This window comes from Cavia porcellus, unplaced genomic scaffold, assembly GCF_034190915.1.
Source record: "Cavia porcellus strain 051 isolate PalLab524CR breed Dunkin Hartley unplaced genomic scaffold, mCavPor4.1 scaffold_16, whole genome shotgun sequence".
NCBI lineage: Eukaryota > Metazoa > Chordata > Mammalia > Rodentia > Caviidae > Cavia > Cavia porcellus.
This window is the reverse complement of record NW_026947499.1, coordinates 8,242,932-8,270,929: the sequence shown is the minus strand read 5'-3', so window position 1 is coordinate 8,270,929 and position 27,998 is coordinate 8,242,932. Positions and strand designations below refer to the sequence as shown.

Sequence of the window (27,998 nt, the reverse complement as noted above, 5' to 3'; positions counted from 1 at the left end):
GCGCTTGCGCATTTAAATGGAGAGAAATGAAGAGATACCCTTTGCACTTGACCAGTGCGTGGATTTTTATGGCCTGTTTATAACCTTGCCAACTCAGGTGGTCTTTTAAATCATGAAAGGTAAGTAATGGCTATTCGGTAAGCAGGATGGATTACCTTACCAGGGTTAAATAGTTCTATTTAAAAATCAATTGAAATAAAAAAGAAAATAAACTAAAAAAATAAAAACATAGCAGTCACAGGGCAATTGAAACCAACAGTTGAGTTGTAAATAAATTATGCCATGTGTTTAGGCCATCCTGATTTTCTTTTTCTCTTTTGAGACAGGGTCTTTTTAGGTAGCCTAGGCTGGCCTCAAACTCTCAGTGATCTTCCTGACTCGGCCTCCCAAGGGCTGGGATTATAGTTGTGTGCCATCGCACCAAGCTTCTTGGTGGTTTTAACTGCCTTTTTACTGGCTTTTAGCTACGTTATATTTTCATGTTGGCAGGTAGAGGTAGTTCAGAGGTACACCACTTACTTAGCAAGCTGAAAGACCTGGGATCACAACCAGGGACAAAACAAAACACAAACAAAGCTTTTGTGCTTTATTCAGTATTATTATAGCAGCTTTCTTGAGGTATAATTCACATAGTATATAATTTACTCATTTAAATTGTACAATTCAGTACTTCTTAGTATATTCACAGAATTGGGCAACATTCCCATAGAATATTTTTTGAATTTTTAAAAAAAATCATCCACAGGGGCTGGGGATTTAGCTCAGCAGTATAAGCGCCTGCCTTGCAAGCAGGCAGTCGTGAGTTCGATCCCTGGTACCGATAAAAAGGAAAAAGACAAAAAAAAAAAAAATCCATAAAGAAATCCAACCTAGAGAGTGAGGTCTTTTGTTATTACATAGTAACTCTCTTTATGGATTTTTTTCTACATTCTATGATCTATTATATCCCTATTTAAGAGATTAACTACATTCTTTTAAAAAGGATATTTTTGTTTATCCATTTATATTTAGTGTGATAAATGATACATTTAGATTTATTTCCACTATAGATTTTGTGCTTCCTATTTTTAGTTTTTTTAAAAATCAGATTATAGAAATTGGAGTCTGCTATTTGGCTGAGATCAAGTGTTGAACTGGTTTTGTATTTTTTCAAACGCTGTTTCTTAAATGTCTGAGATGGTCCTACTGGATTCATTTAACTGTTAGGGTAGTGGATGAACTGATCAATTTCTCTAATGTGAAGTCACCGTTGTCTTCCTGAAACAAACTGAATTTGTTCTTGACTTTAAAAAAAATACTGTAAAATGACTGTGCAGGCTGGAACTGAGCAAAGCACTTTTAATGTATGGAAAAAAATTATTATTTTTCTATATCTTTAAAATGTTTTTGTTAAAATGATATATGGATAATTTAGGATCTCCAAATAATCCAAATAAGGAAAATATAATTCCCAATCTGGAAGATGTCTGATATACTGAGTTTGCATTCCCCAAAATCAAAGAATTAATTCTTTTTTTTCTTTTCTTTTTTGTCTTTTTGAGACAAGGTCTTACTCTGCAGTTCAGGTTGGCCTTGAGCTCACTTTGTAGCCCAGGTTAGTCTTGAACTTGCAAGGATCCTTCTGCCTCAACCTCCCAAGAGATGGGATTACAAGCAGCACGTACCACCATGCCCAGCTAAAGAATAAATTGTAAAACCAGGCATGGTGGCACACTCCTGTAATCCCAGGACTGGAGAGGCTGAGGCAGAAGGATCCTTGTGAGTTTGAGGCCAGCCTGGACTACAAAGTGGGTCCAAGGCCAGCCAGAACCACATAGTAAGACCCTGTCTCAAAAAGACAAGAAATAAACAACAACAAAACAAACAAACAACCCAATAAATTCTAAGGGCCGTGGATTTATAGCTCAGCGGCAAAGCAGCTGCCTGGCAAGTGTGAGGTCATGAGTTTGAGCTCCAGTACCAAAAAAAAAGGAGAGAGAATAAGTTCTAAGGAATAACGGAGGTTAAGAGCAGAAAATATTTATTGGAGTAAACAAAGTTTCTAAGAGATACAGAAGGGTCCCAAGTGGTTTGCTGGATAGCCTGCCTCTCAAGGCAGAATTTTATAGAGCAAAACCATGATCAAGGCGGGTCTAAGGTGGAACAAAACTATAATCAACCAATAAGATTGCAAGCATAGGCATTTAGGTAACATTGATCCAATGGGAAGTCGCAAGGTAGGCAGAAGGCGGGGCAGAACTATGGTCAACCAATAAGATGACGAGTATACTGCAGATACTGTTGATCAAAGGGGAGGGGAGGGGAAGAGCAAAGGAAGAGAAAGGTGGAAACTACTGTCAATTTCTTAATTATCTTATCTTGAACTCTTGCATTGTTTACACAATTTTATTAGGTTTGGCTTTGTTCTGTTGTTAGATTTTATGCTTTCATTTGGTAGGGGCAGCTATTTTGAATATATTGGGAAATATGGTAATCATGGTTTCCTATTACATTGTTTTGAAGTCTTATAATGCTTTCATTCATTTGTCTGATTTTATTTTGTTTTGTTTTGATTTTATTATGTGAGAAGGTGTGAACACTATTTTGAAGAAAACAAGATATTATGGTAGCTATTGCTGATTTACTATCATGTTGTTTTAAAGTCCTACCATGCTTTTGTTCTTCGATTGGTTCTATCCTGTTGTGTTTTATTTGATTGTATTATGTATGATGTTATAGACAAATTTTTTGAGGAAAATGAGGTATTATAGCAGGCACTGTTCCTCTCCTATTTTTGCTTTTGAAGTCCTGTAATGCTTTCATTTTTTTTTTTTAATCGGTACCAGGGATTGAATTCACGACTGCCTGCTTGCAGGGCAGGCGCTTATGCCTCTGAGCTAAATCCCCAGCCCAATGCTTTCATTCTTTTGAATTTTTTTTTTTACTATATGGTTATGTTTGATATTATTGTGTGTGAAGGTGAAAGTATGCTCAACTATTTCAAAGAAAAAAACATGTTAGCTACTGTTGATGTCTAGTTGTTTTGTTGTGAAGTGCTGTGTTGCTTGCATTTTCCTGTTCTGATTTGCTTTGTTTCATTTTCTTTTCTTCTCTTTAAAATAAAAAAAATAGATAGAACTGTGGGGGATTGGCGGTAGCTGAAAAGATAAGAAGTATGAAACATAAATGATCTTTATTTTGAGAATGAGGGGAGAGACACCCCCGATTCCCTGGGGCACGGCATCTCTCCCCCCGGGGTTGGCAATCTCTCCATGGAACACGTGGAGAGGGGGCATATAAGTAGCCTAGGTTTGGGGTGGAACCTAAGGGGGCATTAGTGATGCACAGGTAGCCCATTGGTGTTCTTTTGGTGCCATAGGTAAATTCCTAGGGGTGGGGAAGATGGAGCTCCTTGGTTCCACCTGAGGCTTTACCAGCTACAGTGTCCTGTCTGGGCCCAAACTCTTTCATATCCCATCTTATGATTATTATTATAAAAAGGGGCAAAGATTTCTCTCTTTACTGCTTCCTGCTGTAAAGGGGTGCTGTGCTGGGGTCTAGGGGAGTCGATGGGATGACGGTTGATGCCCAGGTAGAAGCTGGTGCCAGGTGTTTTAGCCAGGACAACTTTGCTAGTGAATGCATGTATGTTAGACTGGAAAAACAAAGAGACAAGATATTATGAAGAGGCATGGCACTGTCATATTTAAGGACCCAGGTGAGGTAGAAGGGGAGGTGCCTTTGATTTAGACATGTCATTATATCAGGACCACGTTGAGGCAGAATTATTGCCACAGTAAGGTAGAATTGTGAAAAATAAATGTGGGGTTAGGAGGAGTGAAGTTATAAGAGGTGATTACTCCCCCATCTGAAAGGGTAAAAGTTAAGAGCGTAAGGCTTGTCTCTGGTATGTATGATGTGGGAGTCTTTAGGAAATACTGTTAAGAGTCCTGCTGTAAAAAGAATAAGAAATTAGAAACCAAATTGGATAACAAAACATAACAGCCTGAGAGTTGTGAGGCCTTGGTGAAATGGAGATGAGTAGGCAAAAGGATGGTTAGATCTAGGGCTGGAAGGGCACCACTTAGCCTGAGTGATGTGAGACCAGGATGGCAGTCTAGCAACTTCGATCACTCTTGAGGTTGCCAAGAATATCAGGTATGGGTCGCTGTAACCTGGTTGTAGTTCTTGGAATGATTTGTTGTAACAGAACTTTAGCAAGTATATCAGCAGTCTCCCTGGTTGTGTGAAAGGCTTTTATGAATCCTGAAAAAGTATAAACAAAGGTGAGAAGACAAAATTTATCTGCCAGTCTTGACCAGGGTTGTCTGAGAAATTGGTGAATAAGAAAAAGGGGGCCTGGTTTATATATCACTGAGGAGAGGTTTACTAGCAATAACAGGTGTAAGCTGTTGAGGCCTCAGTGTCTGGGTCAGCCTGTAAACACAAGGGAATAAGAAGCTTTTTTTTTTTTTTTTTTTTTTTTTGTCTTTTTCCTTTTTATCGGTACCAGGGATCGAACTCACGACTGCCTGCTTGCAAGGCAGGTGCTTATGCCGCTGAGCTAAATCCCCAGCCCCCTAAAAAGCATTTTTAAGATTTAGGACTATAGAGTGAGTGGTGGAGGGAAGATTTTGCACCACTGGGTGGATTGGGAAGAAGCAGTTTAGAACCTGTATGAAATAGGGCCTGTTTGTAAATGGCATAGGTTGACCTTTAATACCTTTTTTTTTGTCTTTTTCAGTTTTTATCAGTACCAGGGATTGAACTCACGACTGCCTGCTTGCAAGGCAGGCGCTTATGCCACTGAGCTAAATCCCCAGCCCTGTGTTTTTATCTTTTTTTTTTTGTCTTTTTCGATTTTTATCGGTACCAGGGATTGAACTCACAACTGCCTGCTTGCAAGGCAGGCGCTGTTGACCTTTAATACCCCCAGAGGTTGAGGACTTACTATTCCAGCCTGAAAACTCAGGAAGAACTCTGTACATATTGCCTCTATGTCCACAAGTGTAGAGAATGTCTTACCTGAGACTTTTAGTGGGACTTGGACTCTGCGACAGACACCCATAAAGGGGGCTGTTGTTGGCCCTGAGCCCCGTTGGTCTTTAGCAGCAAGTTTAAGCAGATCTGTTGGCGATGAATCTGGCAGTGTTGGCATTTCCTGTGAGGGCTAGAAGTTAGGATGGCTTACCCACTCTCTGGTGACTAGGACAGTCCAGTAGCCCTGGGGTAAGGTCTCAAAGGAACACCAGGATGGGGCACTCTCTTGCCCAATGTCTTCTGCTGCATTTGAGGCATGGTCCTTGGGAGGGGGGCCCAGGCAGCTCCACCTTGTGTTGGTTTACCTGTCTCATAACTCCAAGTGTCACAAGTGTTATTTCTGTTGTTGAAAATATGAAAAGCCATATTAAGAAGGTCTCTGTGGAGTTTGAAGGTCAAGTTTTGCCTTTTTGTTTGGGATTTGGACTACAGTAGAAGGTATCTGTAGAATTAAGTAAGTATGCAGGAGTTAAATATAATCAACAGGGTATTTATAACTTTAGTAATGGCTTCTCATAAGGAGGACAGGTCCAGAGAATTTTAGGAACTGACCTGTTATAAGAGATACTTATATATATATATATATTTTTTTTTGTCTTTTTCCTTTTTATCGGTACCGGGGATCGAACTCATGACTGCCTGCTTGCAAGGCAGGCGCTTACGCCACTGAGCTAAACCTCCAGCCCCGAGAGATACTTATATTTATATAAAAGTATCTCTTTATGTTATTAAAATGTCTAATGCCATCTGATTTTTGGAGGATGGCCTGTTTAATTAATTTTTACCGTTTTATTTAAGAGAGAAGTCAGCTATGCTGTTATTTAATATCAGTTGAATATAGTTAATTATGGCTCGGTGGAGGGCTGAGCTAGGGCAGGCAGATAAGCTGGGAAAGGTTTAAGTTTGGCTTCTGCCGCAGTGTTGGTTTTGCTGTTTTGCATATATCATATAACCCTTGTTTTGGAAAAGAGGTAGTGGTTCCCAGCAAAAGGAATTTATAATTATTTTTTAAGATCGGTGAGAATATAGTATAATATAGGCAGTAAGCTCAACATAGAACACCACTGGTGGCTCACAGCAAAAGGAATCCACAAATACCTCCCAATTTTAGTTGTTAAACAGGAGATTGGTGACAACACAGTACAACATAGGCAGTAAGTCCAACACAGAATACCACCTGTGGTCCACAGCAAAAGGAATTCACAAACACCTCCCAACCCTAGCTTCCAAACAGGAAATTACTGAAGGCTTTAATTGATAAACAAGGCTGGTAAAATTACCAGATGGCCACTGTCCAATTTATCAGCCAAAGTCTTGTCTATTGCCGGCTTATTTAACCTTGATTAAATGGTTTGAGAATACAAAAAAAATAGCATCTTTGAGTTGAGCCACCGAACTGCTGTTTATGTGTTTGTGTTCTGGCGCGCCCAGTGTGGGGGCGGGGCACACAGATTGAAGGTGGGGCGAGCACTGGGACGTAGCACATGGGGTAGGCTGTGACTGCCCCCGAAATGCGTGCAAGGCAGCGGTGGCCATGGTGGCAGTGGTGTTGGTGGCGCATGGGGGGTGGGGCTGGGAGGCGGAGTTGGGATGCAGCATGAAGCTGGGACCTTACACGCTGGTGCACCAATGTGGAGTTGAGCCGCCATGTGGAGCTGGAGCTGCTCTCGGGGTGCACGGATTAGGGTGCGGTGTTAGAGCCCAACCCGCACAGACCTGGAGTGCCGCATGAAAGCCAAGATACCGCGCAGAGTTGGTGCGCGGAGTGCAAGCTTAAAGCAGCCCCGTGCATATCTCAACACTATTTGGGCTCGTTTTTCTCATCTTGGCAGGGAATGGGTCCATGTGAGGTGGTGGGGAGGGGAAGCAGGGAAGAAAGAAGACCCTGAGAAAGCTCTGAAAGGCTGCAAGGAAAGATGTTATTATCTCTTTAAGTGTGGGGAGGGGGAGGGATCCTGGAGGTGTGGGAAATTCCCAAAACAAAGGCTTAAAGATAGAGAGTTTTGTAAACTTGTCATCAGTGTGATAAGCCATAGATAGGTATGTTTTTTTGTGGGGGGGGGGACAGGAAGTGGTCCCCAAGATAAAATCTGGTGTGGGGTCTGGCCCACGGAGTTATAGCCAGATGAGGCAATGGACTGTGGCCTACTAAGTTTAAAGTCGTCACTTTTTACTCTAGACCAATCAGTATTATATGGTCCCAAAACTCGTAATAATTGGCCGTCACCAATATATGAGTGGATTTCACGTGGGTTTAGTAACAGCTCTGCCTGTGAGAACTTAAAAAGCTCTGAAGGACATGAGAGTCTCCCAGTGTGGACACAGGTTGGCCCAGAAAGACTCTGCCTTGGGCTATCTAAGGATGTGAGAGTGTCACGTGAACCCATGGAAGAGGGGAGAAAACCTGCCTGGGGCCTGGCCCAGGGACAATCTCCAGGGGTTGCTCACCTGTGGTAAATTGGGTCGGTGTTGTTTGCCAGCCAGCAGCAACAAGTTTACAGCTTCTGAGTGTAGAAGTGAGGAGTTAATGCAGGATGTAGTCTGATCCTGGTCCTGAATGGCAGGGGACTCAAACTGGGAAAGCCCCAGGAGTCTTTCATCTACCGTTCCCAGTCAGGGAACCATATGATAGAACTGTGGGGAACCAGCGGCAGCTGAAAAGATAAGATGTATGAAATATAAATGACCTTTATTTTGAGAATACGGGGATCCCCTGGGGCATGGCATCTCCCCCCCCCCCCCCCGGGGTTGGCGATCTCTCTGTGGAACACGTGGTGTGGAGGCATATAAGTAGCCTAGGTTTGGGGTAGAACCTAAGGGGCATTAGTGATGCACAGGTAGCCCATTGGTATTCTTTTGGTGCCATAGGTGAATTCCTAGGGGTGGGGGAGATGGAGCTCCTTGGTTCTGCCTGAGGCTTTTCTGGCTACATTGTCCCATCTGGGCCAAAACTCTTTCAGGGACCAGGAAGAGAGAATCCAGATTGCCTTTCTCATGAGCCACTTAGATCATTTGGGGCCCAGGACTAAAGAGGTCAGTGGGCTGTTCCCATGAGTCAGCAGAGGCCATACCGGCTCTGGAAGAGCACATCAAGAGGCTAGTTTGACCTTCCTGTAAGTGGAGCAAACCAGGCAGGGCCCAGGGAGAGAAGCCAGATTGAAGCCAGATCCATTCCCTCAACCCACTGGTGGGTACACTGGGAATCAAGACTCCCCACCCCCCAACCCAAGCAGCGGGCTGGTTCGGAGGACAGACAATTGACAGCAACTGAGGTACAAAAACAGCTAAAGCTTGTATTGTTTGGCTGCAGGCCTGAGGTCAGTAGTATCTATTAGGAAGATAACAGTATTCAACTTGGCAATATGGGGATTTCCTTCTGTCTTGTTTCTGAAACCCCACATTACTCTCACTGTTTTATTTTATTCCATTTTATTGTTTTGTTTGATTCAATGCTCTGTTTTGACTAGTTTTATTGTTTTGTTATATTCAATTTTACTGTCTGAGGAGATGGATAACTACTGTGAGGATAAGATATATTGTGGCAGCCATTGTCGATGACCTATTGTGCTGTTTGGAAATTATGCACCACTTTCACTGCTTTGTCTTGATTGGCTTTATTCTGTTTTGTATTGTTGGGTTTTATTCTCCTTAAAAAAAAAAAAAAGAAAAGAAAAAGAAAGGGAGTGAGGTGGGTGTAGTGGTACAGGCCAGCACTTGGGAGGCTGAGGTAGGAGGGATGCTCGTGAGTTGAAGGCCAGCCTGAACAGCACAGTGAGACCCTGCCTCGAGAGAGACTGAGAGAGAAAGAGAGAGAGAAAGGAAATAGAGCTGAGTATCTAGCGCATGAGTAATGCCTTGAGTTCAACTCCAAGCACCAGAAAGTCTCCTTCTCCAGCACCTCTTGGCAAAAAGAAACAACATGTCATTAGCAGCCACGCCATTCCCCCCTGGCTCTCTCCAGCTCTAGCAGCTTCTACTCTTCTTTCTGTCCCCTTTGGATTCTCCTGTTGTGGATATTTCACATAACTGGAATTACATAGTCCATGACCTTCGGGTCTGGATTCCCTCACTTAACCTGATGTTTTCAAGATTCATTCCCCACGTAGCCTGTGTCAGCCTTGTATTCCTTTTCTGGCCAAATAACATCCCATCATGTGGTTGAGGATATACAGTTCATTCCTTTGTTCATTAGACAATGAATGTTCCATGTCTGGTTATTATGCACAAGGCCCTGAAGACATGAGCATGGAAGTTTCTCTGCAGGCATATTATTTCATATATCCTGGAGAGCAGAATCCTTGTGCCACAGGTCTTGCAGGACTGGCCTGCAACTCATCACGGAGCCCACGATGGCCTCCAACTCCTCCACCCAATCATCCTGCCTCAGCCTCCCAAGCGCTGGAATTACAGATGTGCAACTCTAACTTGCCACCTCAGTGGGACATGCCTTGTGGTTTTTGAAGAACTGCCAATGTTTACAAAGCAGATTTTAGTAGGTTGCAGTGGTATCCGAGGTTTCAACTTGCATTTCCCTGATGGCTAATGAGATTAAGCATCTTCTCATGGGCTCATTTATTAACTCTTGAGGCCCACTAAGGGAGAATTATGGGTCTGTATCAGCAGCAAGTTTCTCCTGAATTTGTGTCTAGATTGTTGGAAGAATCCTCTTTTATGATGAAGCCCAGTGGCACTCACACGGTGAACAAAAAGGGTTCCTGTGAATGTTTTTCAAGAATGGCCCTGGGGTCCACCCTGGACAAGAAATTTAGTTTAAGCAAAACTTGCAGCAAGAAAAATGAAGTGAACCGACAGCTTAAGGAAGAGGCCTGTTGGGTCTGAGTCTAACACACAGTTCTCCTATGCAGCGCTGTAGAAAAAAATACAAGCCAGTGCTGGGTCTTCACAAAGAGCCCACTGACATCGTCGAACACCTACAATTTCCAGTACCGGTTGAGTCGGAAGGGAGAGAAAGAAAACCGGGCCTCAATTCAACCCAGCTGGAGAAACCCAGCTCTTAATTACACTCTCGTTTCTCTAAACCGGAAGTCAATTCGGAGGGGTCCTCCGAGGAGGGGGCGCCGTTTCGGGGGAGAGAAACTGAGGCCCTGCTCTGAGCGCTGGTAACAAAAGCCAGCAAACCAACCGCTTGTTCAAACTCACCACGACCCTGCAAGTCCTGCCTGCCCCGGAGAAACTGACCCCCGGCCATCAAGGCCAACTCTCTGCCGCTGCAGGTTCTTTGGGGACCGCGGGCTCCCACCGTGACCTCACTAAGACGGGCAGCTCAGGAAGGCGGCTCCTGTCACGCCCAAATCCGCACATCCAGCCTGGAAACCTAACAGTCCTCCGCTGCTATGGAGACTCCGCCCCCTACCGCAATTTCATTGGCTCTGATGACCAGCCCCTGATTGTCGGCTCCGGATTGGTCGGGTCGGCTGCCGTTCGGTCTTCTTCTCGGGGAGCGCGCGAGCGTGACCACGCCTCTTACGTCTGGACGCTCGGTGGCCTCGGGAGGCGCCGTAGTCGCCTCGGAGAAGGAAGGGGAGCAGCTGTGGAGGATCTGCTATGGTGCTGAGTTTCCCGGCAGAGCCGACCGAGTCGAGGCGGCCGTGGCCATGAAGGTGAGGACTGGTGGAGCCCCACAGGGCCTCCCTGCCTGTCCCGTCTCTCAGAGCGCCGGCTCGCCTCCCACCTCAGCGGTTACCCCGCTGACTCCGCGGAGGGGGCGCCGGCCGGCGTGCGGGTCCCCGCCTGGCCCTGAGCGGCGCAGCTGCTCCCCGGGACCCCGGCAGCTCCGCGACGCCATCCTCCAGCGAGCTGGGGAGGGGCGAGGCAGGGCTCCCCGCGCTCGTCCTGGGTGGGCCCGTTGTGCGTCGAGCTTTCCGCGCCTTTGCCGGGCTCGCCCGCTCACTCTGGGTGAGTCCTTGAACTCACCCAGGTGCCGGGAGCATCACGGGATCCACGGCGACCGGAGCACTCTTGGCGGGCAAGCGCCTATCTGGGGTGGGAGGACGGGAAGCGGTCGCGGCGGGCGGGGATCCACCCCGAGGGGTCCCGAAGGCTGAGCGTCTGGGCCGGAGCGAGCGCGCCGCGGGTCAGTGGGCTCTTCAAGGTGGAACCAGAGCTGGAGCGTCAGCTATAAGTTTTAAGACAAGAGGAAGGAGGGGAGACCCTGGCCTACTTTTAGCAGTGGTTCTCACAACTTGATCTGAGCACAGCAGTCCATTCACGTATCGATTCATTAGCTGAACTCGGACGGAGTGGAATGAGTCATAAATAAGGCGATGCTACTCTTACTGAGACGTCTTCATTAATGTCAACCAAGAAGTGTATTTGATGTGGCTGGATTCTCTTCATGGAGCATCCAGGATTCACTAGGGAAGATTGAAAAGGGAGTGGCAGGTGGTCAGAGGAATTCAGGTATTCGGCAGGGACAGCCCCCGTGGGTTAGCCGAGAGGGAGCCGCACAGGGCCGTAGAGATAAGTAAGAACCCAAGACTATCCTCCGGGAAGGAGTTTGCCAGTCAGAAGAAAGATATGCACAAGTTACAGACATTTCAAGGCAGATTCATACATCAACAAAATATAAAGCGCAAAACCTCAAGAGCAGGAAAAGTTACCTATTGGGGGAATATTTGCAGTAGATAACTTTTGACCTGTGTTTTGAAGCCTGAGGTGTTTGTAAAAATTTTTGTTGTGTTGTGTGGTGGCGCATGCTTGTAGTCCTAGGTCTTGGGAGGCTGAAGCAGGAGGATTGCTGTAAATTCGAGGCCCGACTAAGGTACACAATGAGTTCAAGATTAGTAGGAACTACTGAAAAAAGAAAAAAAAAAGAATTTTTCCTTGTTTGTTTTGTTTCTGTTTTTTGAGACAGGGTCTCTGTGTACTTCAGTCTGGCCTTGAATTTAGTTTGTAGCTCATGCTGGCCTTAAACTATAGATGATCATCTTTCAGCCTCCTGAATGCTGGGATTACAGGCACAAGCCATTGTGCCTGGCTGGAAGAACTTGTTTTTAGGTTTCTACTTTATTTATAAAATAGTTCAACTTAGAATAGCTGTTAATATATCTAGGAACTCACTTTGGCAGCACATATACTAAAATATCTAGTTGTAACTTTATTTTCTTGTTGTAACTTTATTTGGTTGAAATTAAGGTTTTGCTGTGTTAAGATCCAAAAAGAGAAAAAAAAAAAGCAGAAGTCTTCCTATATAGTACCCTAAAGAATGTCATTGGCCTTATTAGTGTTAAAATTTGTGATCCATCAAGGAAATAGATATGGAAGGAGAATTAGGCATTAGTCCAGTTTCGAGGTTTTTAAATAAGTTCTTTAAAAACAAGTATTTTTTGAAGTAAAGGATAGTGCTTTCTGTGTCAAAATTTTAGAGAAGAGTGTTCTTGCTCTGTAATTCAGGGTTGTCTTGAACTCATGGCAATACTCCCGTCTTAGCCTCCTGAGTCGTGGGATGGCAGGCATGTGCCACCAGGCCCAACTGAGAAGAAAAATGTATGGAGGATAAATATTTGCTTCTTTAGTTAGGGTCTCACTATATATAGTTCAGGTTGGACTTCAACTCACTGGCGCAGGCTGGCCTCAAACTCATGGTGATCCTTCTGCATCAACCTCCTGGAGTACTGGGGTGACAGGCATGTGCACCACCCTCAGTTAGAAGAGAACATGTTTTCCGAAACCAAATGTAAACCAGAATAGCCCCAGTTTATGCAAGATGATTTATGAATGCCACTTTCATTTGTGGTTTTATAAAACTGGATTCACAAAATTTAGGATTCGGGCAATTGTTTATTACTCAACCATGTTGATTTTTATTGACATTGTTTAATTGTGGGTATTCTTATCTATGGATACCTAGGTAAGGTAATTGATTCCTGAGGTTTGAGATTCTAATGTGAGTATCTGTATAAGCAAGGACTTCTTTGAATGAAATAAAAATTTAAGAGCCAAACAGATAAGAACATCTTTAAACCTATGAGCAGTTGATTTTAGTGCATGTGTGGAATAATGGGTATTTTCTTTAATTTTTTTTTTGTTGTTTAGATTTGACTTTTGGATGTTTATAATCTTGAATTCATCAAATTACTTTCCTATAGGGCCTGTTGTTTTTTTTTTTGTTGTTGTTGTTGTTTTTTTTGAGATAGAGTCTGGCTATGCCTGTCTTCTAAGTGCTAGTATTACAGGTGTGTGCCATCATGCCCAGTTTCTAATGATTTTTTCAAAAATTGCAAATTGGTGACCTGTATTAATTTGATTTAACCCTCTATCCTATTTTTTGTTTTCTTGTTTTTGTCTTTTTGAGACAAGATCTTGCTATGCAGTTCAGGCTAGCCTTGGGCTCACTTTGTAGCCCAGGCTAGTTTCAAATTTGTAAGGATCCCCCTGCCTCAACCTCCCAAATGATTACAGATGTGCACCTCTATGCCTGACTATGCTGTTTTTTTATGTTTATGTTGATCTCATTTTTAATTGTGCTGATCACATTCATTCTTCCAAACTCAAAATAAGATCAAGGGCAAGTAATCTTTAAGTACAATTTCTTTCTTTTTTTCCTCTGAAAGATACCGGGAGTGGTTTTATAAAAATGTAAAATTCTGGCAGAGGATTTAGCTCAGTAGCTCAAGCACTTGCCTGGTAACTACAAGGTTGTGAGTTCGATCCCTGGTACAAAAAAAGTCAAATTCTGGAAGGCTGAGGCTGAAGAATTGCATGTTTGAACCTAGCCTAGACAACTTAGCAAGATCTTGTCTCAAAACATAAAAAGATCTGGGAATGCAGCTCAGTGCAGGGGTGCTGGCTTCAATCCCCAGTACCATAACAAAACAAAAACCAACATGAAGGCAATATTTCTGCTGTAGCTGGGCATGGTGGTGCATGCCTGTCATTCCAGCACTCTGGAGGCTGAGGCAGGAGGACCTTGGGAAATTCAAAGCCAGCCTGGGCTAGATAGCAAGACTCTCAAAAAAAAAGAAAGAAAAGAAAGAAATTCTGCAGTGTAGTGTGCGTTATAGTAAAATTTTATTTATTTGATCAATGTCTTGCCTAAAAATAATTACATTTTAAAGGTAAACATCTGTTTGCCTGTATAGAATTTCTTCCTTTGTTGACTCTTTGATCAAGAAAAACGCAAGTTCTCTGCATACTGTATTTTGTTTGAAGCGGGAGTTATAGTAAGAAATCGTTTCCCATTTAAATGATTGTATCTTATGTCTAAAGAGGGGGAAGATTTTGCTTATTTATCTCAGGGATTCAGGCTGAGTTTAACCTAACTGAGGTTTAGACCACAAGAAATATTCTTTTATATCAGGTGCTAAGTAAGGTATGAAGCTCCTTTTTCCTTTAACACAAAGGGTAAATGCCCTTGGAGTAAGCCGCCCTTGATGTACTGCCATGATCAGATGACATGTCAAGACCAGGTAGTTGGCTGCAGAGACAAAATCATGTTCTTTGGTTTTTTTTTTTTTTTTTTTGTCTTTTTCATTTTTACTGGTACCGGGGATCAAACTCACAACCGCCTGCTTGTAAGGCAGGTACTTATGCCGCTGAGCTAAATCCCCAACCCCATGTTCTTTGTTTTGAGACAGAGTTTTGCTATGCAGTTGAGGCTGCCTTTGGACTTGAGGTGATCCTCCTGCCTCAGCCTCCATCTTTGATGATTGGCACAAAGGAGAAATCAAGGCTCAGCAGGTCTTGACCTTTGAACCTTGGTCACATATGTATCAGAATCACCTGGAAGAAAGAAAAAAAAACAAAAACAAAAACAAAAAAAACCTGCTCAGGCTGCATCCCAGACCAGCAGTCAGGCACTCAAGGCCCAGGCATCTGAATTTTAAAGCTGCACCGAGTCCTGGTTGGCCCAGGTGCTGCCTTAGCAAGAGGCAGCATTAGCAGCTACTGGTGTACAGGACGGAACTGCCCTTTGCAGCCCTGGGGAGTACAGGTCACTGAAGAAGCCACTGTCCTCTCAACAGCTGGGTCAGGAGATGAGGCAGAGTGGGGATGTGGACACGACCCAGTCTGAACAGGCCAGTGGAGTAGGGGAAGGTCCTTCCAGCAAGCCTGGCCCTGGCTCCTTCAGCTCAGGGGCTGAGACAGGGATGCCAGGAGCTTGGAGCTGTGGTCAGGGTGTTCTTGGGGAGACTGACTTCTTAGCGACAGTTTTGTCCGAACTTGGTGGCCTCATGGGTCCTTTAACTGCTGGTGTTTCTTGTGCCCTTTGCTCACAGCAATAATGGGGTCCACATTGTGGTTGGGGTTAGAGCTGCAGAGTTTTGGCTGGGACGCTTTGAGAGTCTATGTGGGCTATTTTTGTTTTGTTTTAAAAATTTTTTATGTGGGCCGGGGGTTTAGCTCAGTGGTATAAGCTCCTGCCTGGCAAGCAAGAGGTTATGAATTCAGTCCTTGGTACCAAAAAAAAAAAAGTATGAGATGGTTGAGAGTGGACAGTTGTCATTTCCCTTCTGGGGTGCAGAGGAAATTCCTGCATCCCCGAGGAAGTAGGAAGGAGTTACAGTTGCTCCCCTATAGTCACAACACATAGGAGAGGCTCCACCTGGCTTCCCAAAATAGACCCTTGCATCCCCTTCCCAGAGCAGTATAGCATAAAGAAACACATTACCAGGGTAAATAGTTTTCACAGGTGACTTATTAACACGGTTTATGTGTTCTTAATTCATAAAACTGTCACCAATAGGAAAGGCAAAATGTGTCTTTATAAAGTGATTTTCTTTTTTTTTTGGTACAGGAGGTTGAACCCACAACCTTGCCCTTGCCAGGCAGGCGCTTGTGCTCCTGAGCTAAATCCTCAGCCCGCTTTTGTTTTTTTTTAGTTCATCTGGCCTTGAACTCGCTGTGGAGCCCAGGGTGGCCTGGAACTCATGGTGATCCTCGTGCCTCTGCCTCCCAAGTGCCAGGCACAGAGAGAGGGCAAAAATGGTGTCTCCTTGGGGTTTTTTTCTTTTTTTTTGGTTTTTGGTTTTTCGCCACAGGGCCTCACTATGTTCAGGCTGATCCTGAACTCACTGTGGAGGCCAAACTGGCCTTGAACTGGCAGTGATCCTCTTGCTTCAGCCTCCCACTGAGTCTCCAGACTCAGCGCTGGAATTACAGGTGTGTACCACCATGCCTGACAAAAATCACTGCTTACAAAGGAATGTCATTGAGATTTTCGATCTGCTAGGTCAGAGCTTCCACCTTAGTTATTCTTTTTTTTTTTTTAAACTTTTTATTGGTACCAGGGATTGAACTCATGACCGCTTGCTTGCAAGGCAGGTGCTTATGCCGCTGAGTTAAATCCCCAGCCCCACCTTAGTTATTCTTTATACAATGAAAGCCTTCTTAGTAGCCTGCAAAGTTTAGCTGCCACTGCATTGCTGTGAAGACAGCCTGCTGGGGTTGTCAGCTACGGGGTGGGGCTAGGGGGATGGAAGCAGGTGCTGTTCGGGACCTCTGACTCCCTGAGGAGACGGCACCTGCATCAGAGGAGGGCTGGGCGCCTGGCTAGTGGCTGACAAGGGGGAAACTGAGGCTGATCTGAGTGTCTACACCTCTGCAGTGCATCTCCCACCCTCCCCTCGATATGCATTTCTTTTTCTTTTTCTTTTTTTTGTTATTGGGAATCAAACTTATAACCTTGCACTTGCCAGGCAGGCACCTGTGCTGCTGAGCTAAATCACTGGTTCCTAAAATGAAATTTTTTCGCCAGGGTCTTGCTATGCATTTCAGGCTGGCCTCCAACTTATGGTGATCCTCTTGCTTCCGCCTCCCAAGTGCTGAGATTACAGGCATGCGCCATCACGCCCAGCTTCCTAGCTGTTCTTGAGACAAAGCCTTGCTAAATCACTGAGTTGCCCAGGTTGGGTTTGAACTTGCGATCGTTCTGCATCAGCCTCCTAGAAGCTGAGATTACAAGCATTCCCCTATAATCTGTGCCTGATTATACAGATGTTCTTAAAAGGACAGTCACTGTACTAGTATATCTGCTTCTTCATGCTTTTGTTTACACTAGCTATAGCCCTCGGTCCAAGGTAGGGACTGATCATTGTGCCTGACTTTAAAAGGCAGTTACAGAGGATGAAGCCATGTAGTACTCAAATCAGTGACGGTGGGTTGCAGGCCAGGGTGAACCTCCTGTGTTTCTTCCTGCACTGCCTTCTCCTTTCCTATGCTTAATGTACATTAGGACCTGGAGTAGCCGCAGGAGTGGCCTCAGTCCTAGCAGCATGCCAGGTTGCACACTGAAGTGTGGGTATTTTCTGTTTCTTTTTTAAGGAGCTTTTTGGACAGTAAATGACTGACAAAAAGGAAACTGTTATTACATGCTGCCATTTTAACTGATACTACCTACCACACTATCTAGAGTCTAGACTATGCCTAGGAATTAGGCCAGGGTAAAATCTGGTGCTAACCCTTTCACTTAAAACACAGGAAGTTGCATGTGCAAGACCCCCACAGAAAAGAAGATGGGGCGCTGCAGGGCAGCATTGCAACAGCCCCAGCGGTTCCTGTGAAGAACTGTCTCCCCCAAAGTGGCCCGGGTAGTAGCCTTTCTCCTTGGGCTCCTCAGGAAGGCTCCCAACCTGCAGATAATTCTTTAGTGTTTTCGAGTCTGTACTTTCTAGTCGTTAGTGGTATGCCAGCTTCTGGCATATAACAAATTCTTAGTCCCATCGTGTTGTGATTTTTTTGTTTTGTCTTGAGGCAGGGTCTTGCTGTGTAGTCAGGGAAGACTGTAAATTTCAGATCCTCCTACCTCAGTCTCACAAGTGCTGGGATCACAGACATGAGCCGCCATGCCTGGCTGCTATAGTGTTTTCAGTTTGAGGAGAGAGAGTGCTATTTTAAATACTCTCCATAATGTCAAGTTACTGTATTCTTAAAAGAATTTGGAAAGAACAGAAAAGCTAAAGAAAATTACAGAAGATACATTAAAATCTAGAGAGATTGGGTTGACATTTTGATGCTTCTGAACTGTTGGTCTTTTTTTGTGGTGCTGGGTTTGAACCCGGGGCCTCCCTGATGCTGAGTAGGTGCTGTACCGAGTTCCATGCCCAGCCCTTCTTAGTTGCTTTTTTTTTTTAATAATAATAATAAAATATTTATGCTATATTATACTTAGCTACAAATGAGAGAATGGAGGATGAATGACATTAATATGCATTGGTGTTCTTTCTCCTAAATAACAGGTGGGAAAGTCAGCCTCAGTCCGTTGATAGCTGGTGTCTAATCCAGTAGCCACCAGCTGAGGCTACTGGCGAAAATGCCAGGTGTGGAGAACTTTATTCCAGATGCCCAGGACCTGAGAACTTCAGATAAAAATGAATGACTGTTTTTGAGTATGAATAGATTTCTGACATTACAAAAGGTAGATTTTTCCTTCAGAATTCGGACCACATCGTATCTTTTAACAAGGCATCACGAGCATCTACAATGCCAAGCATTTGTTTGAAATACCAGAAATTTATCTTTCCACACAGCTTGAAATGTTGGTCCCTAAAGCAGTACAGGCTCTGTCTTCCCAAAAACTAGAAGTGCTGCAGTTTTTGGAGTTTGTCGAATTTGGAATATTTGCATGGACTTTGCCTATAGGGCATCTAAATTTGAAACCCAAAACCCAAAAGGCTCCAAACCCTGCACCTTTTGAACGTCCGTCCAGTCATGATTGCGGCTTTTGGGCTAGAGATGCTTACTCTGTGGCTGAAGTGGCCGAAGGTGATGTCCCCTCCAGTAGACCCCTGGGGTCTCTACTTCACACATGGGCTTTGTTTCCTTGCAGGCGGGTGCCACGTCGATGTGGGCGTCGTGCTGCGGGCTGCTGAATGAAGTCATGGGCACTGGTGCTGTGAGGGGCCAGCAGTCAGGGTTCCCAGGAGGCGCTGGGCCGTTCCGGTTCACGCCAAACTCAGACTTTTCTGCCTACCCAGCAGCAGCCACGGATGGGCCTAATGTAGTCTGCAAAGCCTGTGGCCTCTCATTCTCAGTCTTTCGAAAGAAGGTGAGTTGGGTGAAGTGTTACATACCAAAGATTTTTTTTGGACCTGGGGCTCAAACTCAGGACCTCGCATTTGCCAGGCAGGCGCTTATGCAGTTGAGCTGACCCCCAGCCCACATACCAAAGATTTGGGTGGGAATTCTTTGAATAGGGGAGAGGTGATCCTTTTGGTTTGGTTTAGTTGGATTTTGTTGAGAGAGGATCTCACTTTATTCAGACGGACCCTGAACATGCAGCGATCCTCCTGCCTCAGCTTCTGGAACCCTCTGATTATAGGCATCAGGCACCATACCTGGCCTCTTTTTGTTTAAATATGGAGAGTGTTCACAGAGGAACAGGCCAGGAAGAAGGCTGCGGGTGTGCTTCCTGCTCGCTCCATATGGCTCAAGTCAGCTCTGCTGTACTAATTACATGTTTGTGGTGAGGGGCGGAAAGGCTTTAATTCATTAACACAGGGTGTATGTTTTTCCTAAGGGGCTGCATTTGAACTGTGAGTCCCAGCTGTTGTGCAGAGACTCTGGTGATTTTCACAGCCTTGGGGACACTGACATGTCTGTACAAATAGGCTGGTGTCACAGGATTTGGCAGGCACCAAAATGGAAATTTTAGTAGAAACAGGCAAAAAGAAAATGGGGCTTTCTGCCCAACCTGAGCACCCCATACTGAGTGGCATCTCTTGTCCCCCATAGCATGTGTGCTGTGATTGCAAGCAGGACTTCTGTTCCGTGTGCTCGGTCTCCCACGAGAACCTCCGCCGCTGCTGCACCTGCCACCTGCTGCGCGAGACGGCCTTCCAGCGGCCGCAGCTCATGCGCCTCAAGGTGAAGGACCTGCGGCGGTACCTGGCCCTGCGGGGCGTCCCCACCGACACCTGCCGTGAGAAGGAAGACCTGGTGGACCTGGTGCTGTGCCACCATGGACTGGACTCCGAGGATGACCTGGACTCCAGCAGCCTCAACTCTTCCCGCTCCCAGGCGTCCAGCTTTTTCACAGAGTCCCTGTTCGCCCCCTACACGGCCTCCTCAGCTACCACGGCCTCCTTCCTGGGGGAGCTCTCGGGCAGAGGTTGCCCCTCCAGGGCCGGAGCCCTGGCGCAGGTAGGAGGGCCTGCTCACAGCTGCGTGCGGGGCTCGCACGTGCGCTGTCAACGCCTGAGGTCTGGGTTGGCTGTGGTGACCCGTTTTCCCAGCTTCCAGAATTAGACAGCAGCCGTGGAAGTGATGCTGTGGAAGCAGCATGTGCACACTGGCTGCTCGGTGGCTCTAGCTTGGGCGCAAGCTCCAGAGCCTGCTCCTTGCTGTAGGGAACTACTCCAGTGCAGGTGACGAAAGGTCAGAAAACGTGCATATTTTTCAGTACTGTGTTGTAGTGTAAAGGCTGAATTGTTTTGAACACTTTTCTCCCTGGAAGAAAGATGTTATTAAAAGCAGAGAAAGGACCAGGGATATATCTCAGTGGCACAGCACCTGCCTGGCAAGCACAAGGTTGTGAGTTTGATCCCCAGTACCAATAAAAAAATTCCAAGTACTTCTAAATTAGAAAAGCCCAAGTCATGAGTCTTATTTGGTCACATAACTGGCCCAATTCTGATAGACTTGAGACACCTCTGACTTCATACCTCTTCTGGATGGAAGGCATCATTTGAGGCATGGGGAATTGGATGATGCATCTTGGTGTTTATGAATCAGAAGAGTGCAATGTTTGAAATTGGAAACTGACCCAGACAGTTGCAGAGCTATAGTCTAAATAGAGCCTATAAAAATGCATATAACCCAAATCGAAGGGACTTCTGTTTTTCCTAAAAGAAAGAATACTTCTATTGCGGAATTTTTATTTATTTATTTATTTTTGAACAGGGTCTTGACATGCAGTCTAGGCTGGTCTTGAACTCACTGTACAGCCCAGGCTGGCCTTGAGAGCCTGCAGTGATCCTCTTGCCTCGGCTTCCCGAGTGCTGCGATTACAGGCACATGCTGCTGAGCTCAGCTTCTGTAGAGACATTTTTAGCTCTAGAAACAGCATCACCACCAGCTTTCCTCAGAAGGTGTGCTCTGATGGGATGCTCTTCACACTTGCATCAAGCCCAGGCAGAGTTCAGCTCTTTTCTGCCCCGCAGCACTCCAGTTAGGCCGCCACTTTTAGCTCCTCCGATGCCATCGAGGGAGCCATGCTCTGGTGATGACAGCGCGTGGGTCCTCACCCCAGGGCTTTGGGGCTCTCAGATCCAGGGGTGCGGTAGGCTGGACATTGGGTCATTCTCCAGCAGGTGGGCGAGCTTCCCCCTTGAGGGGCGGAGGCTCCTTACCTAACCAGATACACTGTATCCACAGGCCCAGAGTGAGGTGGCCTCTGCAGACACGGAAGATGAGGAGGACGAAGAGGATGAAGACGACGAGGAGGAAGAAGAGGAGGACGAGGACGAGGACGAGGATGAGGATGAAGAGAACTTGGAGGAGCAGGTGAGGCCGCAGAGTCTGGGTGCCCGGATCGCTGTGGCAGGAGGGAGGCGAGATGCCTGTGGGGCCTCTCTGGTCAGCTCAGGCTGCAGCTCCAGCTGGGCTGGGGTGCATTCGGGCCCAACCCCAGGACGTGACGGTGGCTGCTCTGCTTGCAGACACCGGGGCTCTCCAGGAAGCGGGGCCGAGCCTCACTGTCCGACCTGTCCAGCCTGGAGGAGGTGGAGGGCATGAGTGTGCGCCAGCTCAAGGAGGTCCTGACAAGGAACTTCGTCAGCTACTCTGGCTGCTGCGAGAAGTGGGAGCTGGTGGAGAAGGTCAGCCGGCTGTACAAGGAGAACGAGGAGAACCAGAAGTCATGTAGGTGTCCCCTGTTGGCGCTGCTGCCGTCAGGCAGATTGTTTTCCAGACACTGTGTGGCTTTCAGTGAGGACGAAGCCTGCTCACAGAGGCGCGGACCAGTAGGTTCGCTCTGTGGCATTGCCTGGGGTGGGGGAGCACTCGTCCGCCTGCCTGCCTTGGAAAGCGTCAGTGTCTGGGTAGGCTGTCTTCTTGAGTCACGGCTTGAAAGCTCACTGGGGCAAAATGCACTGCAGATGCCTAGGCTCAGTCCACGGCCTTGGGAGTTAGCTCAGAGCTCAGGTTGAAAACTTCCAGGCTATTTATTAAGTGTTGCCTAGAATCCTTCCTCCTCACAGGCCAGGGGACAGAGTTTCTCTGGGTGTTCAGACTTGAGAAACCTGATGTCTTATCTATTTAAAAATAGATTTGTTTTTATTAAAAATCTATTTAAAATATTTATTTTTATTAAAAATCTATTTAAAAATAGATTAAAAATCTCAAGATGGGTGTGATGGTGCATATCTGTAATCCCAGCACTTAGGAGGCTGAGGCAGGAGGATCACTGTGATCAAGGCTGGTCTGGGCTCCATAGTAAGTTTGAGTTCAGCTTGAACTAAGCAGTGAGATTGTCTCAAAACAAAACAAAAATTTTCTCATCAACTCTTTATCTTGGAAATTTTTTCTTTCAAGCCAGTTGTAACAGTTTTTGATGAGCAGGCTTCTGGCCTCTTAGAATAGGCAGCAACAGCCTGGCACACCTGCCTTCAGGATGCTGCAGCAGCAAAGGTGTGGGAGGCCTGGGGATGAGCATCCTAGCAGCAAGTGCACCACAGTTCACACACTGCAGCTCCCACCCTCGAGGCTCCTGTGTGGAGGCCATGTGTGTGGTTTCCTGTGTCGCTTTTGCTCTCGGCCTGGTCTGTCTCTGGTTTGGAGGGAAGCGCTCTGTCCACTGTGCCAGGGCTGCCCCACCTCTTGATGGGCTTCTCAGGGCTGTCTGCTCCACAGCAGTGGTGGGGAGCATCCACCAAGGCGCAGACTCCCGACAGGCCTGTCCCGACACAAACCGGCCAGCCCTTCGGGCTGCAGTTCTCTGTTTTTTGTACCTACATTCAGGATCCCCCTGGTCCCCTCTGAATGCAGAGGGGGCCCCTAGCCATACCACCCTGAACGAGCCCGACCTCATCTGAGTGTAGGAGGGAGGCCATTCAGGCCCCTGGGTTAGGGCCAGAGCTGGACAGGGCAGCCCACCTACTTAGCGCCGCCACATCCGGGGCCTGATTCTGCCTTTGCGCCTGCCCTGAGTGTCCTGGCCCCAGGAGCCTGGGGCTCACGCGTCTTTATTCTGGGCGCAGCCTCAGCACAGACATCTTAAATGACAGTGAGATGTGGCATGCAAGAAGCTGACATTGCTTAGGTGCCTCTCAGCTGCCCCACCAGTGCTTCTCTTCCTATCCAGTGTGAGGGACCATGTCTTTTGTGACACGGGAATACCATACCCTCGGTGTGCAGACAGCCACCACGGGGCAGGTAACCCCAGCTCTCCTTTGCCTTTCCAGACAGCGAGCGGCTGCAGCTGCAGGACGAGGAGGATGACAGCCTGTGCCGTATCTGCATGGATGCTGTCATCGACTGTGTCCTGCTCGAGTGCGGACACATGGTTACCTGCACCAAGTGCGGCAAGCGCATGAGCGAGTGTCCCATCTGCCGGCAGTACGTGGTGCGCGCTGTGCACGTGTTCAAGTCCTGAGGCCACGCACCCCATGGGACCCAGATATCTTGATGCACAGAGTGACGGGAAAGTCACTGTTGAAAGGCAGAAGCTATTTTTAAAAGTTATTTTCATTACTAATGGGGACAGACAAGTTCGTCCTAAGCCGAAGGCACACCGGTCCGTGCCATCAGCCTGTGGACACAGCCCACTTCCACTGGGCTCACTTGTCCCAGGAGCACTGACTGCAGAAGTCGGGCTGGTGACCACAGGGGGTGACCTGTCAGCTGACCCTTCTCCCATGTGGACCCTCTGTGGGCACTGGGCGCGTGAGCTTACGGACAGACACGGCGGCCTCCGACATTCCCTTTATTAGTCATGTGTATTTTAAAGGCTAACACTTGATGAATGTAACTTTCCACATCGTGGCTATTTCTGCATTTCAGCCTACTTGGGAATGGATGTTCTGTAGTCAACTGCCAGGGCCTTAGACTAAACATGCCCATTTCTGTTCAGGTACAGCTTTTTATAGCAAGGGCTGCCTCCGGCTTCTGACGTTACAAGAGTGCGTGCTGTGTTAACGTATGATTAGTTTACAGTTTTGTAGGGTGAAGGTGTATTTTTCGTGCTACCTGCTAGCTGGTTTCAACTTTAGAAATAAAATCAGATGTAAAAAAAATGCTTTACTTCACACTGGCTCTGCCAGCTCCTGTAGCTTGTGTGTAGTAGGAACCTGTGTGCGCCTGGCTTGGGGCCCTCAGATCCCTTCCCAGCAGCGGTGTAAGGTCAGCTACTGATCGGCTGTTTCCTGTGACCCGGGATTGGTGGGGCAGTCCTGGGGCCTGAGCACAGGGCTGTCACACTTACCTACAGATGCCCATTTGGCTTTAAACATTTCAGACAGGCCATCTCTTAAGGACCTAAGTTGCCCAGGCTGAGCTTGAACTTAAGATCCTCTTGCCTCAGCTTCCCAGAGTGCTGGAGGTTACAAGCCTGTACCACCAGGCCTGGGTGATTGTTGTGCTTGGTTCTGTAGTTCTCTCCAGAGGGATGCAGGGGGAAGCCAGCCTCTGTGAAGTTCCAGGACTCATTTAAAGCCTTACCTCTAAAGAGACTGCACCAGCACCAGGGCCAGGTGGCACACGGACACACACAGCTCAGGTTCTGCCTTCCCAAGTGACTGCATCACAACCTGAGCCTCGCTCTGCTGCGCTGGAATACACGTCAGAGGAGCAGCTTGCGACATTAGCTCATGTAGAAAGGCCCTGCCATTTCTGTATGTCCAGCTTGGGGCAGGGTGGCTTTTAGTTGAGCACAAATGAATCCACTGGTAGTGGGCAGAGAGGATTTTAGGAGATGGCTGACTTGGGCAAATCACCAGTTGTCTTCTGACTACGTAGTAACACACACTTAACGTGCACTGTGATTAGAATAAACTAGTCAAGCTGGGCATGGCAGTGCACACCTGTAATCCCAGCACTTGGGAGGCTGAGGGGAAAAAGATTCAGCTAGTCAATTGATGGACACCAAAGCAGCTGTATACTCAGGCAGACAGCTTACCCTTGTATGTGGGGCAGAAAGTCTGGCTAATGTGGAGCAAACATGTTTTCTTGCCTTTGCTCAATTTTCAGTCCACACATGTAAATCACAGCTGTCTTTGAGTGTCTGGCTGGTCTTGCTGCCACCCTGGGAGCTGGGGCTGAGTCTGGCTGCTGTAGCCAGTGGTGCCGGCCCACGCTGCTGGATTTTTCCTTTGGGAGGCTTCTCTAAGAAAACACGTGAATAACATTCCCCAAGTCCTTAACTTTGTAATAGGAAGTCTTACATTCAGGCCAGCGGGTGCAGCAAACATTTAAATATAAGTGAGGCTGCAGGTGTTGAAAGTTAAATTTAAAATTTCAGATTGATTTATGCAGTCTGGCTCCAAGGCAGCTTGGCTACCAGTTCCTTTGGATTTTCAAATCATATCTTAGGTCTTCCTTCCTAGCCAGAGTAAAAAAGCTAAGCCCATGGACCCTAACACTGGCTTACAGTTGCCCACCCTACTTTTGTCTTTGAGACAGGGTCTCCTTATGCAGTTCAGGTTGGCCTTTTATTCACTTTGTAGCCCAGGCTGGTCTCAAACTCAAAGCACTCCTGCTGCCTCAGCCTCCCTAGTGGTGGGATTATAGGCATGCACCACCATGCCCAGTTCCACCTACTTTTCTACTGTAAACCTGTACTTTAGTATACTGATAGCCACCTGTGCCTCTCAGTAGCTGTGCCTAAAAAATACGGGAAGAGCAATTTTTCAGTCTTTGCTTTTAGCAGACTGGCAAGGTATGTGCAAAAGCATCAAGCTGGGATTTTTACCCACGTAATGCTCCAACAGGTTTTGCATATATTTACCTGAGTATCACTGGGGTAAAATACACCCACCGAAACATGTATTTTACCATAAATGGAATGTGTATGTGACTCTCTCTGAGCCTGGGGAAAGCAAAGGCTCATCTGTGCATTTACCCAGTTGGCAGATGGATGGCAAGTTGTGTCAGGAGATCCAAAGTAGCAGCAGGTGAGTTTTACCCATGAAATGCACATTGCTGAATAAATTTCTGTGCATTTAGGATCTGTTTTTTATAAAAGTTTTCTCTTGATTTTTCTGGTAGAAGTAGCCCAATTCAGTATAATGATACATGAACAACCAGATTTGCAAGTTTTGGAGGAGGTAAAGAACGAATCATCAGATAGCTCATTCATGCATGGATGGTGAAGATGACTGACACTGGCCACGTGAGCCAGAGTTCCTTAACAGTGAACTGGAGCAAGAACCACCTGGTACAGACACACGGAACCGAAGTCTGATTCACATGACAAAGAAAACAGCAACGTGAGTACATACCTGACTAGTAGAAATGGTAGAGTGGTCACACAACCAGTGTTGGAACTATGTCTGAAAATACAGTGAGGACCTTGGCAGAGGTGAAACCTACTAGATGGAATGCCAGCACTGCTTTCGGTGTTGAAAACTGTAACCAGACAGAATGCTACAGATGTAAAATACATAAATGCTGAAATAGAAGTAAAACGTTCTGTATGCACCAATAGCTATACTCGAAAATTTATTCTGACACCTTACTAACTGAACTGAAAGCACTTATAGGTCTGCTGTACTTGGCAGGGCTTTCTCAGGGTAATCATAGGAATGTAAGACTTACAGAAGTGAAGGCTATGAGCTCGAGGTTTGCAGTGTAACCCTTGCTATTTGGTTTCCTTCCAAATTGACTGAGGTAGCTGAATATGATGGCCCATGCCTGTAATCCCAGCATTGAGGAGACTGAGTCAGGAGGTCTGCTTCGAGTCTGAGGCCAGCCTGGATTAATAGCAAACCCATCTCAAAAAAAAAAAGTCTTGAGGTTTGATGACAAAAACATGTGCCTAGAAAGAAAAAACCGATAATCTGGTTATCTGCTTCTGGTTTGAGAGATCTGTGTGTGCATCATTATTAAGAAATTTGTACTACATCTGAATACATGACTATTGATGGTCCTCTTGTAGCATTTCATGGTTGCTATAAGTTCAGGCAGTATATTTCCCAAAAACCTTCAAAATATGCCATAAAATTGTATGCCCTTGTAGAAGCAAAGACTTATTTTTTTTGGTCTTTTTGAGGGTCACACCATACAGCTGTCATGTGAGAAGGCTACCTTGGGTGTGACAGTTGAAGCAAAGATTATTTCTAGTAGATTTTTGTTTGTATTGACACTGTATATAGGTTTTAACTTCTGATGTTATCTTTCAGGTTTTGTAAGCAAGTACATGGCTGATGTGAAAATGTTTATTCTAAACATGCAACACATATTAAAAATTATTTTATTGCTACTTTATATTCCTGCTCCCTGTGCATTGGGTAGATAATAATCTCCTGACAAAGCAGCAAGACCAACAAGATGTCAAGTATGTTCTACGAAAAGGGCAGAAAAGAGAACACATGTGCTGTCAGTGAGTGTCAGTGACATGAGTGTGTGGCCCATGCTGCTGTTGTGTGTGGAGACTGTGTTAGGTGTGGTAATTGAAGATTTTTTTTTGTCGAGTGCTACTGGTATTTTCATTGTAGTTCCTATAGGAATTTGTTATTTTTTTTTTTTTTAGAGTTAGTACATTAAAGAAGTTGAAAATTTTGATATTTTATAAACAATAAATATTAAAAATTTAATACTTTATTTTTTGATTTTCTGTTAAGTACTCATTAATATAAAATTCATAAAATTAAAAATTCATCAATAGAAGTATTTTAAATAAACATGGGTAGTATGTACCCACAGTGACGCGCCTCTATGACAAGTTGGTGTTAGCCCAAAGTAATCCTGATTTAGTGAGGGCCAGCGTGGCTTCTAGAGCGACGGCTCGAAAAGGTACAGACGGCCTGTGGCATCTGTGAGTTCTCCAGCTGTGGGTTCTGCCAACGAGGACCGAAGTCACCCAAACA

At 46.0% G+C, this 27,998-nt stretch overlaps 1 protein-coding gene and 1 long non-coding RNA gene across 3 annotated transcripts; one reads left to right on the top strand and one right to left on the bottom strand.

Moving 5' to 3' along the window:
* Rnf34 (ring finger protein 34) lies at positions 1 to 27,732 on the top strand. Of its 2 annotated transcripts, none has more exons than XM_063225590.1 (6): positions 1 to 119; positions 18,806 to 19,024; positions 19,711 to 20,118; positions 21,352 to 21,480; positions 21,636 to 21,837; positions 23,379 to 27,732. In XM_063225590.1, the coding sequence occupies exons 2-6, from the start codon at positions 18,821 to 18,823 to the stop codon at positions 23,567 to 23,569; spliced, it is 1,134 nt and encodes a 377-aa protein (XP_063081660.1). In that variant the 5' UTR covers positions 1 to 119; positions 18,806 to 18,820; the 3' UTR covers positions 23,570 to 27,732. The 2 variants fall into 2 exon arrangements, with proteins under 2 accessions (XP_063081660.1, XP_003463018.2); XM_003462970.5 differs by lacking the exon at positions 1 to 119 and adding an exon at positions 10,467 to 10,640.
* On the bottom strand, positions 1,898 to 10,378 carry LOC134470615 (uncharacterized). Its single transcript, XR_010039616.1, has 3 exons — positions 10,180 to 10,378; positions 7,468 to 7,673; positions 1,898 to 5,149 (listed from the first exon to the last, which is right to left on the bottom strand). It is a non-coding gene; the product is annotated as an uncharacterized LOC134470615 (long non-coding RNA).
* Positions 27,733 to 27,998: the final 266 nt, after the last annotated feature.